The following is a 19179-nucleotide window of genomic DNA, read 5'->3' on the forward strand; positions in this document are numbered from 1 at the left end:
ATTATTGTTATGTACATTTCTTGTGTTGCTTTTTGATTGATTAGATTTTTTTTACTTTAATTTATTTAGTAAATATTTTATTAACTCTATTTATTGAACTGCATTGTTGGTTAAGGGCTTGTAATTAAGCATTTCATGGTAAGGTTGTATTTGGCGCATGTGACAAATACAATTTGATTTGAATAAAATAGAGTTAAGAAAATATTTACTAAATAAACTAAAGTAAAATAATTTAAATAAAAAAAGAGCCGAATATATATGGCAACCTAAATAGGATCCCCAATCAGAGACAACGATAAACAGCTGCCTCTGATTGGGAACCGATTCAGGCCACCATAGACCTACATTTACCTAGACAAACCAAAACCCTATAGATATACAAAAAACACTAGACATGCCAAAAAATACACATACCACCCTCGTCACACCCTGACCTAACCAAAATAATAAAGATAACTAAGGTCAGGTCGTGCCAATTTTAAGTGTTTCTAAAATCCAATCCCCTAATTGATTAAGGAATGGGGGAAAAATGATTGGTACCCTGTTTGGCCGTTAGGTTTTATTGGTATTATCACACGTCCAGTGTGGGGCTCTATTGAGGACAGTTTTATAATGTGCAATGTTCCTCTTCCACTCAGCTCAGCACCAGGTGCAGCTCATCAACTGTTATTAGAGTTAGGGTTAATCAACAGTAATTAGGGTTAGGGTTAATTAACAGTAATTAGGGTTAGGGTTAATCAACAGTAATTGGGGTTAGGGTTAATCAACAGTAATTAGGGTTAGGGTTCATTAACAGTAATTAGGGTTAGGGTTAATCAACAGTAATTGGGGTTAGGGTTAATCAACAGTAATTAGGGTTAGGTTTAATCAACAGTAATTAGGGTTAGGGTTAATCAACAGTAATTAGGGTTAGGGTTCATTAACAGTAATTAGGGTTAGGGTTAATCAACAGTAATTAGGGTTAGGGTTAATCATCCCACTGTTCTGATCAGAACAGTAATTCTCCGGTGGACTTCAGAGATCAAACATAGTATTTAATCACTCTCTCCTTCTCCTTGATTCTTCCAATGTGTTGTTAGATCAAAAGTAGCCTGGTTTTTACAATGTCTTTACAGCTGGCCTATTTAAAGTGTTGATCAAGGTTATGGACCAGGACCTGGTTTTCCATAGCGATGGAATCTAAGCTTAAGGCTAAGTTCATTGTTAGAACCTTCGCGGAGCATGATTAAACCTCCAAGCTGTTTCCCAAAACCATTGTTACTGAAATTGCACTTGAAAACACTTGTTATTTACTGACAGCATCAGACCACTCATAGAACAGCTAAGTGAATTGTTAATGTGTTTTTGCCCTTTCGCAGAAGATTGCCACTAATTTTTTTAATACATTTGACATTTTAGTAGACGCTCGTATCCAGAGTGACTTACAGGAGCAATTGGGGTTAAGTACCTTGCTCAAGGGTACATCGACAGATTTTTCACCCAGTTGGCTCAGGGACGCAAACCAGCAACCTTTTGGTTACTGGCCTCCAACTCAATCATCAAGTTTGCGGATGACACGACATTGGTTGGCTTGATTACCAACAACGATGAGACGGCCTACAGGGAGGAGGTGAGGGCCCTCGGAGTGTGGTGTCAGGAAAATAACCTCACACTCAACATCAACAAAACTAAGGAGATGATTGTGTCCCCCCCTTCCCCCAACAAAAAAAAAAAAAGATTTAGATGCAAGTGGCTGTTCCACTGGATGTCATAAGGTGTATGCACCAATTTGTAAGTCGCTCTGGATAAGAGCGTCTGCTAAATTACTTAAATGTAAATGTAAATTGTGGACTTCAGGAAACAGCAGAGGGAACACCCCCCTATCCACATCGATGGAACAGTAGTGGAGAGGGTAGCAAGTTTTAAGTTCCTCGGCATACACATCACAGACAAACTGAATTGATCCACCCACACAGACAGCATCGTGAAGAAGGCGCAGCAGCGCCTCTTCAACCTCAGGAGGCTGAAGAAATTTGGCTTGTCACCAAAAGCACTCACAAACTTCTACAGATGCACAATCGAGAGCATCCTGGCGGGCTGTATCACCGCCTGGTACGGCAACTGCTCCGCCCACAACCGTAAGGCTCTCCAGAGGGTAGTGAGGTCTGCACAACGCATCACCGGGGGCAAACTACCTGCCCTCCAGGACACCTACACCACCCGATGTTACAGGAAGGCCATAAAGATCATCAAGGACAACAATCACCCGAGCCACTGCCTGTTCACCCCGCTATCATCCAGAAGGCGAGGTCAGTACAGGTGCATCAAAGCTGGGACCGAGAGACTGAAAAACAGCTTCTATCTCAAGGCCATCAGACTGTTAAACAGCCACCACTAACATTGAGTGGCTGCTGCCAACACACTGACTCAACTCCAGCCACTTTAATAATGGGAATTGATGGGAAATTATGTAAAATATATCACTAGCCACTTTAAACAATGCTACCTAATATAATGTTTACATACCCAACATTATTCATCTCATATGTTTATGTATATACTGTACTCTATATCATCTACTGCATCTTTATGTAATACATGTGTCACTAGCCACTTTAAACTATGCCACTTTGTTTACATACTCATCTCATATGTATATACTGTACTCGATACCATCTACTGTATCTTGCCTATGCTGCTCTGTACCATCACTCATTCATATATCTTTATGTACATATTATTTATCACCTTACACTTGTGTGTATAAGACAGTAGTTTTGGAACTGTTAGTTAGATTACTTGTTGGTTATCACTGCATTGTCGGAACTAGAAGCACAAGCATTTCGCTACACTCGCATTAACATCTGCTAACCATGTGTATGTGACAAATAAAATGTGATTTGATTTGGCCCAATACTCTTAACCGCTAGCCTACCTGCCACCCATAGAATGAAAATGTCTATAGAATCAAGATGTTTATCTGTCTCTCTGTGAACGCCAAAATTACTGACTACATATATCAAATGGGTTAGGGTTAATTCATAAAGCCCTTCTTACATCAGCTGATATCTCAAAGTGATCTCAATCATGGACTATTGAAATACATGTTATGTTCAATCGAGTTATTTTTTCTAATTGTAGGCTACTGAAGCTAGAATATGTACTTTTTGCCTCAATATACCGTATTTCATGATGTGTAACCACAATCTGTGATTCAGTGCGTTATTGAAGCATTAATAGAAAAATCTGCCTCAAAATGGCTATTAGCAGTGTTAGATAATCATATATTACTCAGAGCTGATCCGTTGGCGACATTGTGGAATACTTCACATTTGAAACCAGAAGCCCAATGCACTGGGTCTTTTTAGAATCTATCAGTATCAACATATGACTCGATGATGGACATGGGGAACGTTGCCTCTGCGTGCCGTTTTGGGAAATGCATGTTACATCTTCAGCCGTTGTAGGAACGATGCATTGTTAAAACACTCTTGAAAGGATATGCATATTCTTGATACCATTTGAAAGGAAAAACTTTTAAGTTTGTGGAAATGTGAAATGAATATAAGACATTAGATCTGATAGAAAATAATACAAAGAAAACATGTCTTTTTCTGTTTGTTTTGTATCATCATCTTTGAAATGCAAGAGAAAGGCCATTATGGGGTGGCAGCATAGCCCAGTGGTTAGAGCGTTGGACTAGTAACCGGAAGGTTGCGAGTTCAAACCCCCGAGCTGACAAGGTACAAATCTGTCATTCTGCCCCTGAACGGGCAGTTAACCCACTGTTCCCAGGCCGTCATTGAAAATAGGAATATGTTCTTAACTGACTTGCCTGGTTAAATAAAGGTAAAATTAAATTATGTATTATTCCAGCCCAGGCACAACTTATATTTTGGCCACTAGATGGCAGCAGTGCATGTGCAAAGTTTTAGACTGATCCAATGACCCATTGCATATCTGTTCAAAATGTTGTATCAAGACTGCCCAAATGTGCTTAATTGGTTTATTAATACATTTTCAAGTTCATAACTGTGCGCTCCCCTCAAACAATAGCATGGATTATTTCACTGTAATAGCTACTGTAAATTAGACAGTGCAGTTAGATTAACAAGAATTTAAGCTTTCTGTCCATATCAGATATGTCTATGTCCTGGGAAATGTTCTTGTTACTTACAACCTCATGCTAATCACATTAGCTTACGTTAGCTCAACCATCCCGCAGGGGGGACACTGATCTCGTAGAAGTTATTAAGATGCCTTTAATAAACTGTTTAGCTTGTAATATTGCTCTACCGACATCTTGCACTGTTACATGCTTGGTATATGAAGATGGTGTAATATAACAAGGTATATGAATGGTGAAACCTGTCATGTCCCCCCCAGGTGGATCAAGTTTGAGGAGAAGGTGGAGAAGGGAGGAGAGCGTTGGAGTAAACCCCACGTGGCCACGCTGTCGCTCCACAGCCTGATGGAGCTCCGGACTTGCATCGAGAAAGGAACCATCATGCTGGAACTGGAGGCCTTCACGCTGCCACAGGTCGTTGGTAAGAAAACGCATGTACTACATTATGACTGACTACATTATGACTGACCAGACCTTTACTACATTATGACTGACCAGACCTTTAGTACATTATGACTGACCAGACCTTTACTTCATTATGACTGACCAGACCTTTACTTCATTATGACTGACCATACACTGACCAGACGTTTACTACATTATGACTGACCATACACTGACCAGACCTTTACTACACTATGACTGACCAGACATTTACTACATTATGACTGACCATACGCTGACCAGACCTTTACTACATTATGACTGACCAGACATTTACTACATTATGATTGACCATATTATCACTGACCAGACCTTTAATACATCATGACTGACCAGACCTTTACTTCATTATGACTGACCATACACTGACCAGACCTTTATTACATTATGACTGACCAGACCTTTACTACATTATGATTGACCATAATAATACTGACCAGACCTTCACTACATTGACTGACCATATTATCACTGACCAGATCTTTCCTACATTATGACTGACCATACACTGACCAGACCTTTACTACATTATGACTGACCATACCATTACTACATTATTACTGACCATACACTGACCAGACCTTTACTACATTATGATTGACCATATTATCACTGACCAGATCTTTACTACATTATGACTGACCATACACTGACCAGACCTTTACTACATTATGACTGACCAGACATTTACTACATTATGACTGACCATACCATTACTACATTATTACTGACCATACACTGACCAGACCTTTACTACACTATGACTGACCAGACATTTACTACATTATGACTGACCATACACTGACCAGACCTTTCCTACATTGTGACTGACCATACACTGACCAGACCTTTACTACATTATGACTGACCATACCATTACTACATTATTACTGACCATACACTGACCAGACATTTACTACATTATGATTGACCATATTATCACTGACCAGATCTTTACTACATTATGACTGACCATACACTGACCAGACCTTTACTACATTATGACTGACCAGACCTTTAATACATTATGACTGAACAGACCTTTACTACATTATGACTGACCATATTTTCACTGACCAGACCTTTACTTCATTATGACTGACCAGACCTTTACTACATTATGACTGACCATACACTGACCAGACCTTTACTACATTATGACTGACCATATTATCACTTACCAGACCTTTACTACATTATGACTGACCATACACTGACCAGACCTTTACTACATTATGATTGACCATATTATCATTGACCAGACCTTTACTACATTATGACTGACCATACACTGACCAGACCTTTACTACATTATGACTGAACAGACCTTTACTACATTATGACTGACCATATTATCACTGACCAGACCTTTACTACACTATGACTGACCAGACATTTACTACATTATGACTGACCAGACCTTTACAACATTATGACTGACCATACACTGACCAGACGTTTACTACATTATGACTGACCAGACCTTACTACATTATGACTGACCATACACTGACCAGACCTTTACTACATGATGACTGACCAGACCTTTACTACATTATGACTTCTACTCCAGCCCAGTTCTAGTCCGTATACAGTTTAGTGACTTATTCCAGCCCAGTTCTAGTCCGTATACAGTTTAGTGACTTATTCCAGCCCAGTTCTAGTCCGTATACAGTTTAGTGACTTATCCCAGTTCTAGTCCGTATACAATTTAGTGACTTATCCCAGTTCTAGTCCGTATACAATTTAGTGACTTATTCCAGTCCAGTTCTAGTCCATATACAATTTAGTGACTTATTCCAGTCCAGTTCTAGTCCATATACAGTTTAGTGACTTACTCCAGTCCAGTTCTAGTCCATATACAGTTTAGTGACTTATTCCAGTCCAGTTCTAGTCCGTATACAGTTTAGTGACTTACTCCAGCCCAGTCCTAGTCCGTATACAGTTTAGTGACCTATTCCAGTCCAGTTCTAGGCCGTATACAGTTTAGTGACTTATTCCAGTCCAGTTCTAGTCCGTATACAGTTTAGTGACTTACTCCAGCCCAGTTCTACTCCATATACACTATACAATAATAATATATGCAATTTAACAGATACCTTTATCCCAAAGTGACTTACAGTCATGCGTGCATATGTTGCTTATGTATGGGTATTCCCAAGAATTGAACCCTCTATCCTGGCGTTGCAAGAGCCACGCTCTACCAACTGTGCTACAGAGGACCACAAATAGGGACTTACTATTTGACTGTCCAGGTGCTTTACAGAACACTGAAAGGAGGTATACTTGAAAGTGGTGAGCAATTATATCTTAGGTTGATAGTTGTTCAAATGGTTTCAATAACCATGTCTGTTCTATAAATGATATGCCCATGGATGCTTCAGGCAGCAGTCCATTGACTTGTTTCCACTGGGCCTGTTCTTTGTGATATATCTAGCTCAGTTTAGTGATGTTCTTTCAGCTTGGCCACTATAGCAGAGCAGGTTCACCGCTGAGTGCTTCTGTTCAGCACAGCAAAGAGCTTCCCCCTCTTCCCTGAATAACCCTAACCCTGAGGCCACAAGCACAGGGTCAGTCTAGTTACATTGAAACCATGCTTAGTAATGTTGTCTACAAGACTTCCTAGAGGGTAAAGCGTAAATACCAATACATTTACTGTACAAGAGCAAGTGCCCAAAACACATGCCTGAATATACTGTACATGTTAAAGACTTGACTTTGATGGTTGAGTTTGAAGTACAATGTGAGAATGGAGGGGGTGATGGAGGGAGTGGGGTGGAGGGAGGGAGGGGGTGGAGGGATGGAGTGGGATGGAGGGAGGAGGGTGGAGGGAGGAGGGTGGAGGGAGGGGGAAGAGGGATGGAGTGGGATGGAGGGAGGGGTGGAGGGATGGGGGATGGAGGTGGAGGAATGGAGGGAGGGGGTAGAGGAATGGAGGGAGGGGGTGGATGGAGGGAGGGGGTGTAGGAATGGAGGGAGGGTGTAGAGGGATGGAGGGGGATGGAGGGAGGGGGTGGAGGGATGGGGGATGGAGGTGGAGGAATGGAGGGAGGGGGTAGAGGAATGGAGGGAGGGGGTGTAGGAATGGAGGGAGGGGGTGGAGGGATGGAGGTTGAGGAATGGAGGGAGGGGGTAGAGGAATGGAGGGAGGGGGGTGGATGGAGGGAGGGGGTGTAGGAATGGAGGGAGGGTGTAGAGGGATGGAGAGGGATGGAGGGAGGGGGTGGAGGGATGGGGGATGGAGGTGGAGGAATGGAGGGAGGGGGAAGAGGGATGGAGTGGGATGGAGGGAGGGGTGGAGGGATGGGGATGGAGGTGGAGGAATGGAGGGAGGGGGTAGAGGAATGGAGGGAGGGGGGTGGATGGAGGGAGGGGGTGTAGGAATGGAGGGAGGGTGTAGAGGGATGGAGGGGGATGGAGGGAGGGGGTGGAGGGATGGGGGATGGAGGTGGAGGAATGGAGGGAGGGGGTGTAGGAATGGAGGGAGGGGGTGGAGGGATGGAGGTTGAGGAATGGAGGGAGGGGGTGTAGGAATGGAGGGAGGGGGTGGAGGGATGGAGGTTGAGGAATGGAGGGAGGGGGTGGAGGGATGGAGGTGGAGGAATGGAGGGAGGGGGTGTAGGAATGGAGGGGGGGTGGAGGGATGGAGGTTGAGGAATGGAGGGAGGGGGTAGAGGAATGGAGGGAGGGAGGGGTTAGAGGAATGGAGGGAGGGGGAGGGGGCAGAGGGATGGAGGGAGGGGGTGGAGGGATGGGGGAGGGGGTGGAGGGATGGGGGATGGAGGCGGAGGAATGGAGGGAGGGGGTAGAGGAATGGAGGGAGGGGTAGAGGAATGGAGGGAGGGAGGGGTTAGAGGAATGGAGGGAGGGGGGAGGGGGCAGAGGGATGGAGGGAGGGGGTAGAGGGATGGAGGGAGGGGGTGGAGGGATGGGGGATGGAGGCGGAGGAATGGAGGGAGGGGGTAGAGGAATGGAGGGAGGGGGGTGGAGGGAGGGGGGTGTAGGGATGGAGGGAGGGGGTAGAGGGATGGAGGGAAGGGGTGGAGGGATGGGAGGAAGGGGGGTAGATGGAGGGAGGGAGGGAGGGAGGGAAGAGGAATGCCATTTACAATCTCCTCCTTAATGATGATCCCTTCCTTTCCCTTCACCTCATATCTCTCTTCGCTATGTCTCATCCTTCTTTTCCCTCCCATCTCATTGGCCCGTTGGCTCTGGACGGAGGGGAGGAGGAGGGGATGAGATGAGATGGAGAGGAAGATATATCACTTTAATTGATTTATGTGCAGTAATGCTGTGTGCTGCGCTGTGTGAGGGGATCCGGTCCCTGCTAGGAGGCCAGCTATCTGAAGAGCCTGGGACTGCTAACCTTGTTCAGGATTCTGACCCACTGAGCTGTGAGGAGATTCCGTGGCAAGACACTCTCATGTAGCACCAGGGACTGAAAACTGGCCTTCCATTTTCGACCTTAAATAGGACAAGGTATTTCTAATCTATGAAATCAAACCAGGGACATGGAACAGGCCTTCCAATTTGCTCTTAAGATAGGACAAGGCATTTCTCATCAAGAAAGTCAAATCAAAATAAAAAATTGTCACATGCGCTGAATACAACAGGTGTAGAACTTACCGTGAAATGCTGACTTACAAGCCCTTAACCAACAATGCAGTTTTAAGAAAATAGAGTTAAGAAAATATTTACAACATAAATTTAAGTAAAAAAATAATAATAATGAGGCTATATACACGTTGGGTGGTGGTACACCAACAGGTATTGAATAGAACACCCTCAATGTGTTGGGTGGTGGTACACCAACAGGTATTGAATAGAACACATGTGTTGGGTGGTGGTACACCAACAGGTATTGAATAGAACACCCTCAATGTGTTGGGTGGTGGTACACCAACAGGTATTGAATAGAACACATGTGTTGGGTGGTGGTACACCAACAGGTATTGAATAGAACACATGTGTTGGGTGGTGGTACACCAACAGGTATTGAATAGAACACATGTGTTGGGTGGTGGTACACCAACAGGTATTGAATAGAACACATGTGTTGGGTGGTGGTACACCAACAGGTATTGAATAGAACATCCTCAATGTGTTGGGTGGTGGTACACCAACAGGTATTGAATAGAACACATGTGTTGGGTGGTGGTACACCAACAGGTATTGAATAGAACACATGTGTTGGGTGGTGGTACACCAACAGGTATTGAATAGAACATCCTCAATGTGTTGGGTGGTGGTACACCAACAGGTATTGAATAGAACACATGTGTTGGGTGGTGGTACACCAACAGGTATTGAATAGAACACCCTCAATGTGTTGGGTGGTGGTACACCAACAGGTATTGAATAGAACACATGTGTTGGGTGGTGGTACACCAACAGGTATTGAATAGAACACCCTCAATGTGTTGGGTGGTGGTACACCAACAGGTATTGAATAGAATACATGTGTTGGGTGGTGGTACACCAACAGGTATTGAATAGAATACATGTGTTGGGTGGTGGTACACCAACAGGTATTGAATAGAATACATGTGTTGGGTGGTGGTACACCAACAGGTATTGAATAGAACATCCTCAATGTGTTGGGTGGTGGTACACCAACAGGTATTGAATAGAACACATGTGTTGGGTGGTGGTACACCAACAGGTATTGAATAGAACACATGTGTTGGGTGGTGGTACACCAACAGGTATTGAATAGAACATCCTCAATGTGTTGGGTGGTGGTACACCAACAGGTATTGAATAGAACACATGTGTTGGGTGGTGGTACACCAACAGGTATTGAATAGAACACCCTCAATGTGTTGGGTGGTGGTACACCAACAGGTATTGAATAGAACACATGTGTTGGGTGGTGGTACACCAACAGGTATTGAATAGAACACCCTCAATGTGTTGGGTGGTGGTACACCAACAGGTATTGAATAGAATACATGTGTTGGGTGGTGGTACACCAACAGGTATTGAATAGAATACATGTGTTGGGTGGTGGTACACCAACAGGTATTGAATAGAATACATGTGTTGGGTGGTGGTACACCAACAGGTATTGAATAGAACACATGTGTTGGGTGGTGGTACACCAACAGGTATTGAATAGAACACATGTGTTGGGTGGTGGTACACCAACAGGTATTGAATAGAACACATGTGTTGGGTGGTGGTACACCAACAGGTATTGAATAGAACACATGTGTTGGGTGGTGGTACACCAACAGGTATTGAATAGAACACATGTGTTGGGTGGTGGTACACCAACAGGTATTGAATAGAACACATGTGTTGGGTGGTGGTACACCAACAGGTATTGAATAGAACACATGTGTTGGGTGGTGGTACACCAACAGGTATTGAATAGAACACATGTGTTGGGTGGTGGTACACCAACAGGTATTGAATATAACATCCTCAATGTGTTGGGTGGTGGTACACCAACAGGTATTGAATATAACATCCTCAATGTGTTGGGTGGTGGTACACCAACAGGTATTGAATATAACATCCTCAATGTGTTGGGTGGTGGTACACCAACAGGTATTGAATAGAATACATGTGTTGGGTGGTGGTACACCAACAGGTATTGAATAGAATACATGTGTTGGGTGGTGGTACACCAACAGGTATTGAATAGAATACATGTGTTGGGTGGTGGTACACCAACAGGTATTGAATAGAATACATGTGTTGGGTGGTGGTACACCAACAGGTATTGAATAGAATACATGTGTTGGGTGGTGGTACACCAACAGGTATTGAATAGAACACATGTGTTGGGTGGTGGTACACCAACAGGTATTGAATAGAACACATGTGTTGGGTGGTGGTACACCAACAGGTATTGAATAGAACACATGTGTTGGGTGGTGGTACACCAACAGGTATTGAATAGAACACATGTGTTGGGTGGTGGTACACCAACAGGTATTGAATAGAACACATGTGTTGGGTGGTGGTACACCAACAGGTATTGAATAGTACACATGTGTTGGGTGGTGGTACACCAACAGGTATTGAATAGAACACATGTGTTGGGTGGTGGTACACCAACAGGTATTGAATAGAACACATGTGTTGGGTGGTGGTACACCAACAGGTATTGAATATAACATCCTCAATGTGTTGGGTGGTGGTACACCAACAGGTATTGAATATAACATCCTCAATGTGTTGGGTGGTGGTACACCAACAATATTGAATATAACATCCTCAATGTGTTGGGTGGTGGTACACCAACAGGTATTGAATAGAATACATGTGTTGGGTGGTGGTACACCAACAGGTATTGAATAGAATACATGTGTTGGGTGGTGGTACACCAACAGGTATTGAATAGAATACATGTGTTGGGTGGTGGTACACCAACAGGTATTGAATAGAATACATGTGTTGGGTGGTGGTACACCAACAGGTATTGAATAGAATACATGTGTTGGGTGGTGGTACACCAACAGGTATTGAATAGAACACATGTGTTGGGTGGTGGTACACCAACAGGTATTGAATAGAACACATGTGTTGGGTGGTGGTACACCAACAGGTATTGAATAGAACACATGTGTTGGGTGGTGGTACACCAACAGGTATTGAATAGAACACATGTGTTGGGTGGTGGTACACCAACAGGTATTGAATAGAACACATGTGTTGGGTGGTGGTACACCAACAGGTATTGAATAGAACACATGTGTTGGGTGGTGGTACACCAACAGGTATTGAATAGAACACATGTGTTGGGTGGTGGTACACCAACAGGTATTGAATAGAACACATGTGTTGGGTGGTGGTACACCAACAGGTATTGAATATAACATCCTCAATGTGTTGGGTGGTGGTACACCAACAGGTATTGAATATAACATCCTCAATGTGTTGGGTGGTGGTACACCAACAGGTATTGAATATAACATCCTCAATGTGTTGGGTGGTGGTACACCAACAGGTATTGAATAGAATACATGTGTTGGGTGGTGGTACACCAACAGGTATTGAATAGAACACATGTGTTGGGTGGTGGTACACCAACAGGTATTGAATAGAACATCCTCAATGTGTTGGGTGGTGGTACACCAACAGGTATTGAATAGAACACATGTGTTGGGTGGTGGTACACCAACAGGTATTGAATAGAACACATGTGTTGGGTGGTGGTACACCAACAGGTATTGAATAGAACATCCTCAATGTGTTGGGTGGTGGTACACCAACAGGTATTGAATAGAACATCCTCAATGTGTTGGGTGGTGGTACACCAACAGGTATTGAATAGAATACATGTGTTGGGTGGTGGTACACCAACAGGTATTGAATAGAACACATGTGTTGGGTGGTGGTACACCAACAGGTATTGAATAGAACATCCTCAATGTGTTGGGTGGTGGTACACCAACAGGTATTGAATAGAACACATGTGTTGGGTGGTGGTACACCAACAGGTATTGAATAGAACACATGTGTTGGGTGGTGGTACACCAACAGGTATTGAATAGAACATCCTCAATGTGTTGGGTGGTGGTACACCAACAGGTATTGAATAGAACATCCTCAATGTGTTGGGTGGTGGTACACCAACAGGTATTGAATAGAATACATGTGTTGGGTGGTGGTACACCAACAGGTATTGAATAGAACACATGTGTTGGGTGGTGGTACACCAACAGGTATTGAATAGAACATCCTCAATGTGTTGGGTGGTGGTACACCAACAGGTATTGAATAGAACATCCTCAATGTGTTGGGTGGTGGTACACCAACAGGTATTGAATAGAACATCCTCAATGTGTTGGGTGGTGGTACACCAACAGGTATTGAATAGAACACATGTGTTGGGTGGTGGTACACCAACAGGTATTGAATAGAACACCCTCAATGTGTTGGGTGGTGGTACACCAACAGGTATTGAATAGAACACATGTGTTGGGTGGTGGTACACCAACAGGTATTGAATAGAACACCCTCAATGTGTTGGGTGGTGGTACAACAACAGGTATTGAATAGAACACCCTCAATGTGTTGGGTGGTGGTACACCAACAGGTATTGAATAGAACACATGTGTTGGGTGGTGGTACACCAACAGGTATTGAATAGAACACATGTGTTGGGTGGTGGTACACCAACAGGTATTGAATAGAATACATGTGTTGGGTGGTGGTACACCAACAGGTATTGAATAGAACACCCTCAATGTGTTGGGTGGTGGTACACCAACAGGTATTGAATAGAATACATGTGTTGGGTGGTGGTACACCAACAGGTATTGAATAGAACACATGTGTTGGGTGGTGGTACACCAACAGGTATTGAATAGAATACATGTGTTGGGTGGTGGTACACCAACAGGTATTGAATAGAACACATGTGTTGGGTGGTGGTACACCAACAGGTATTGAATAGAATACATGTGTTGGGTGGTGGTACACCAACAGGTATTGAATAGAACACATGTGTTGGGTGGTGGTACACCAACAGGTATTGAATAGAACACATGTGTTGGGTGGTGGTACACCAACAGGTATTGAATAGAATACATGTGTTGGGTGGTGGTACACCAACAGGTATTGAATAGAATACATGTGTTGGGTGGTGGTACACCAACAGGTATTGAATAGAACACATGTGTTGGGTGGTGGTACACCAACAGGTATTGAATAGAATACATGTGATGGGTGGTGGTACACCAACAGGTATTGAATAGAACACATGTGTTGGGTGGTGGTACACCAACAGGTATTGAATAGAACACCCTCAATGTGTTGGGTGGTGGTACACCAACAGGTATTGAATAGAACACATGTGTTGGGTGGTGGTACACCAACAGGTATTGAATAGAACACATGTGTTGGGTGGTGGTACACCAACAGGTATTGAATAGAACACCCTCAATGTGTTGGGTGGTGGTACAACAACAGGTATTGAATAGAACACCCTCAATGTGTTGGGTGGTGGTACACCAACAGGTATTTGAATAGAACACATGTGTTGGGTGGTGGTACACCAACAGGTATTGAATAGAACACATGTGTTGGGTGGTGGTACACCAACAGGTATTGAATAGAATACATGTGTTGGGTGGTGGTACACCAACAGGTATTGAATAGAACACCCTCAATGTGTTGGGTGGTGGTACACCAACAGGTATTGAATAGAATACATGTGTTGGGTGGTGGTACACCAACAGGTATTGAATAGAACACATGTGTTGGGTGGTGGTACACCAACAGGTATTGAATAGAACACATGTGTTGGGTGGTGGTACACCAACAGGTATTGAATAGAACACATGTGTTGGGTGGTGGTACACCAACAGGTATTGAATAGAATACATGTGTTGGGTGGTGGTACACCAACAGGTATTGAATAGAACACATGTGTTGGGTGGTGGTACACCAACAGGTATTGAATAGAACACATGTGTTGGGTGGTGGTACACCAACAGGTATTGAATAGAATACATGTGTTGGGTGGTGGTACACCAACAGGTATTGAATAGAATACATGTGTTGGGTGGTGGTACACCAACAGGTATTGAATAGAACACATGTGTTGGGTGGTGGTACACCAACAGGTATTGAATAGAATACATGTGATGGGTGGTGGTACACCAACAGGTATTGAATAGAACACATGTGTTGGGTGGTGGTACACCAACAGGTATTGAATAGAATACATGTGTTGGGTGGTGGTACACCAACAGGTATTGAATAGAATACATGTGTTGGGTGGTGGTACACCAACAGGTATTGAATAGAACACCCTCAATGTGTTGGGTGGTGGTACACCAACAGGTATTGAATAGAACACATGTGTTGGGTGGTGGTACACCAACAGGTATTGAATAGAACACATGTGTTGGGTGGTGGTACACCAACAGGTATTGAATAGAACACCCTCAATGTGTTGGGTGGTGGTACACCAACAGGTATTGAATAGAACACATGTGTTGGGTGGTGGTACACCAACAGGTATTGAATAGAATACATGTGTTGGGTGGTGGTACACCAACAGGTATTGAATAGAATACATGTGTTGGGTGGTGGTACACCAACAGGTATTGAATAGAACACCCTCAATGTGTTGGGTGGTGGTACACCAACAGGTATTGAATAGAACACATGTGTTGGGTGGTGGTACACCAACAGGTATTGAATAGAATACATGTGTTGGGTGGTGGTACACCAACAGGTATTGAATAGAATACATGTGTTGGGTGGTGGTACACCAACAGGTATTGAATAGAATACATGTGTTGGGTGGTGGTACACCAACAGGTATTGAATAGAACACCCTCAATGTGTTGGGTGGTGGTACACCAACAGGTATTGAATAGAACACATGTGTTGGGTGGTGGTACACCAACAGGTATTGAATAGAACACATGTGTTGGGTGGTGGTACACCAACAGGTATTGAATATAACATCCTCAATGTGTTGGGTGGTGGTACACCAACAGGTATTGAATAGAATACATGTGTTGGGTGGTGGTACACCAACAATGAATAGAACACATGTGTTGGGTGGTGGTACACCAACAGGTATTGAATATAACATCCTCAATGTGTTGGGTGGTGGTACACCAACAGGTATTGAATAGAACACATGTGTTGGGTGGTGGTACACCAACAGGTATTGAATAGAACACCCTCAATGTGTTGGGTGGTGGTACACCAACAGGTATTGAATAGAACACATGTGTTGGGTGGTGGTACACCAACAGGTATTGAATAGAACACATGTGTTGGGTGGTGGTACACCAACAGGTATTGAATAGAACACCCTCAATGTGTTGGGTGGTGGTACACCAACAGGTATTGAATAGAACACATGTGTTGGGTGGTGGTACACCAACAGGTATTGAATAGAACACATGTGTTGGGTGGTAGAACAACAGGTATTGAATAGTTGGGTGGTGGTACACCAACAGGTATTGAATAGAACACAATGTGTTGGGTGGTGGTACACCAACAGGTATTGAATAGAACACATGTGTTGGGTGGTGGTACACCAACAGGTATTGAATAGAACACATGTGTTGGGTGGTGGTACACCAACAGGTATTGAATAGAACACATGTGTTGGGTGGTGGTACACCAACAGGTATTGAATAGAACACATGTGTTGGGTGGTGGTACACCAACAGGTATTGAATAGAACACATGTGTTGGGTGGTGGTACACCAACAGGTATTGAATAGAACACATGTGTTGGGTGGTGGTACACCAACAGGTATTGAATAGAACACATGTGTTGGGTGGTGGTACACCAACAGGTATTGAATAGAATACATGTGTTGGGTGGTGGTACACCAACAGGTATTGAATAGAACACATGTGTTGGGTGGTGGTACACCAACAGGTATTGAATAGAACACATGTGTTGGGTGGTGGTACACCAACAGGTATTGAATAGAAAACCCTCAATGTGTTGGGTGGTGGTACACCAACAGGTATTGAATAGAACACATGTGTTGGGTGGTGGTACACCAACAGGTATTGAATAGAATACATGTGTTGGGTGGTGGTACACCAACAGGTATTGAATAGAACACATGTGTTGGGTGGTGGTACACCAACAGGTATTGAATAGAATACATGTGTTGGGTGGTGGTACACCAACAGGTATTGAATAGAACACATGTGTTGGGTGGTGGTACACCAACAGGTATTGAATAGAACACATGTGTTTGGTGGTGGTACACCAACAGGTATTGAATAGAACACATGTGTTGGGTGGTGGTACACCAACAACATCCTCAATGTGTTGGGTGGTGGTACACCAACAGGTATTGAATAGAACACATGTGTTGGGTGGTGGTACACCAACAGGTATTGAATAGAACACATGTGTTGGGTGGTGGTACACCAACAGGTATTGAATAGAACATCCTCAATGTGTTGGGTGGTGGTGTATTGAATAGAACACATGTGTTGGGTGGTGGTACACCAACAGGTATTGAATAGAACACATGTGTTGGGTGGTGGTACACCAACAGGTATTGAATAGAACACCCTCAATGTGTTGGGTGGTGGTACACCAACAGGTATTGAATAGAACACATGTGTTGGGTGGTGGTACACCAACAGGTATTGAATAGAACACATGTGTTGGGTGGTGGTACACCAACAGGTATTGAATAGAACACCCTCAATGTGTTGGGTGGTGGTACACCAACAGGTATTGAATAGAACACATGTGTTGGGTGGTGGTACACCAACAGGTATTGAATAGAACACATGTGTTGGGTGGTGGTACACCAACAGGTATTGAATAGAACACCCTCAATGTGTTGGGTGGTGGTACACCAACAGGTATTGAATAGAACACATGTGTTGGGTGGTGGTACACCAACAGGTATTGAATAGAACACTGAATGTGTTGGGTGGTGGTACACCAACAGGTATTGAATAGAACACATGTGTTGGGTGGTGGTACACCAACAGGTATTGAATAGAACACATGTGTTGGGTGGTGGTACACCAACAGGTATTGAATAGAACACATGTGTTGGGTGGTGGTACACCAACAGGTATTGAATAGAACATGTGTTGGGTGGTGGTACACCAACAGGTCAATGTGTTGGGTGGTGGTACACCAACAGGTATTGAATAGAATACATGTGTTGGGTGGTGGTACACCAACAGGTATTGAATATAACATCCTCAATGTGTTGGGTGGTGGTACACCAACAGGTATTGAATAGAACACATGTGTTGGGTGGTGGTACACCAACAGGTATTGAATATAACATCCTCAATGTGTTGGGTGGTGGTACACCAACAGGTATTGAATAGAACACATGTGTTGGGTGGTGGTACACCAACAGGTATTGAATAGAACACATGTGTTGGGTGGTGGTACACCAACAGGTATTGAATAGAACATCCTCAATGTGTTGGGTGGTGGTACACCAACAGGTATTGAATAGAACACATGTGTTGGGTGGTGGTACACCAACAGGTATTGAATAGAACACATGTGTTGGGTGGTGGTACACCAACAGGTATTGAATAGAACACACCCTCAATGTGTTGGGTGGTGGTACACCAACAGGTATTGAATAGAACACATGTGTTGGGTGGTGGTACACCAACAGGTATTGAATAGAACACATGTGTTGGGTGGTGGTACACCAACAGGTATTGAATAGAACACCCTCAATGTGTTGGGTGGTGGTACACCAACAGGTATTGAAATACAAAACCCTCAATGTGTGTGTTGGGTGGTGGTACACCAACAGGTATTGAATAGAACACATGTGTTGGGTGGTGGTACACCAACAGGTATTGAATAGAAAACCCTCAATGTGTTGGGTGGTGGTACACCAACAGGTATTGAATAGAACACATGTGTTGGGTGGTGGTACACCAACAGGTATTGAATAGAATACATGTGTTGGGTGGTGGTACACCAACAGGTATTGAATAGAATACATGTGTTGGGTGGTGGTACACCAACAGGTATTGAATAGAATACATGTGTTGGGTGGTGGTACACCAACAGGTATTGAATAGAACACATGTGTTGGGTGGTGGTACACCAACAGGTATTGAATAGAACACATGTGTTGGGTGGTGGTACACCAACAGGTATTGAATAGAACATCCTCAATGTGTTGGGT

General features: G+C 43.6%; 1 protein-coding gene across 3 annotated transcripts in view; it reads left to right on the forward strand.

Moving 5' to 3' along the window:
• LOC118374644 (electrogenic sodium bicarbonate cotransporter 1-like) overlaps positions 1 to 19179 on the forward strand; it is a 165089-nt gene that overhangs the window by 14422 nt on the left and 131488 nt on the right. For all 3 annotated transcript variants that reach the window (XM_052460801.1, XM_052460800.1, XM_052460802.1), the window contains exon 2: positions 4366 to 4526. In XM_052460801.1, coding sequence (XP_052316761.1) covers positions 4366 to 4526 — 161 coding nt within the window. The remainder of the gene's footprint in view (positions 1 to 4365; positions 4527 to 19179) is intronic.

This window comes from Oncorhynchus keta, chromosome 14 (assembly GCF_023373465.1).
Source record: "Oncorhynchus keta strain PuntledgeMale-10-30-2019 chromosome 14, Oket_V2, whole genome shotgun sequence".
NCBI classification, from domain to species: Eukaryota; Metazoa; Chordata; class Actinopteri; order Salmoniformes; family Salmonidae; genus Oncorhynchus; species Oncorhynchus keta.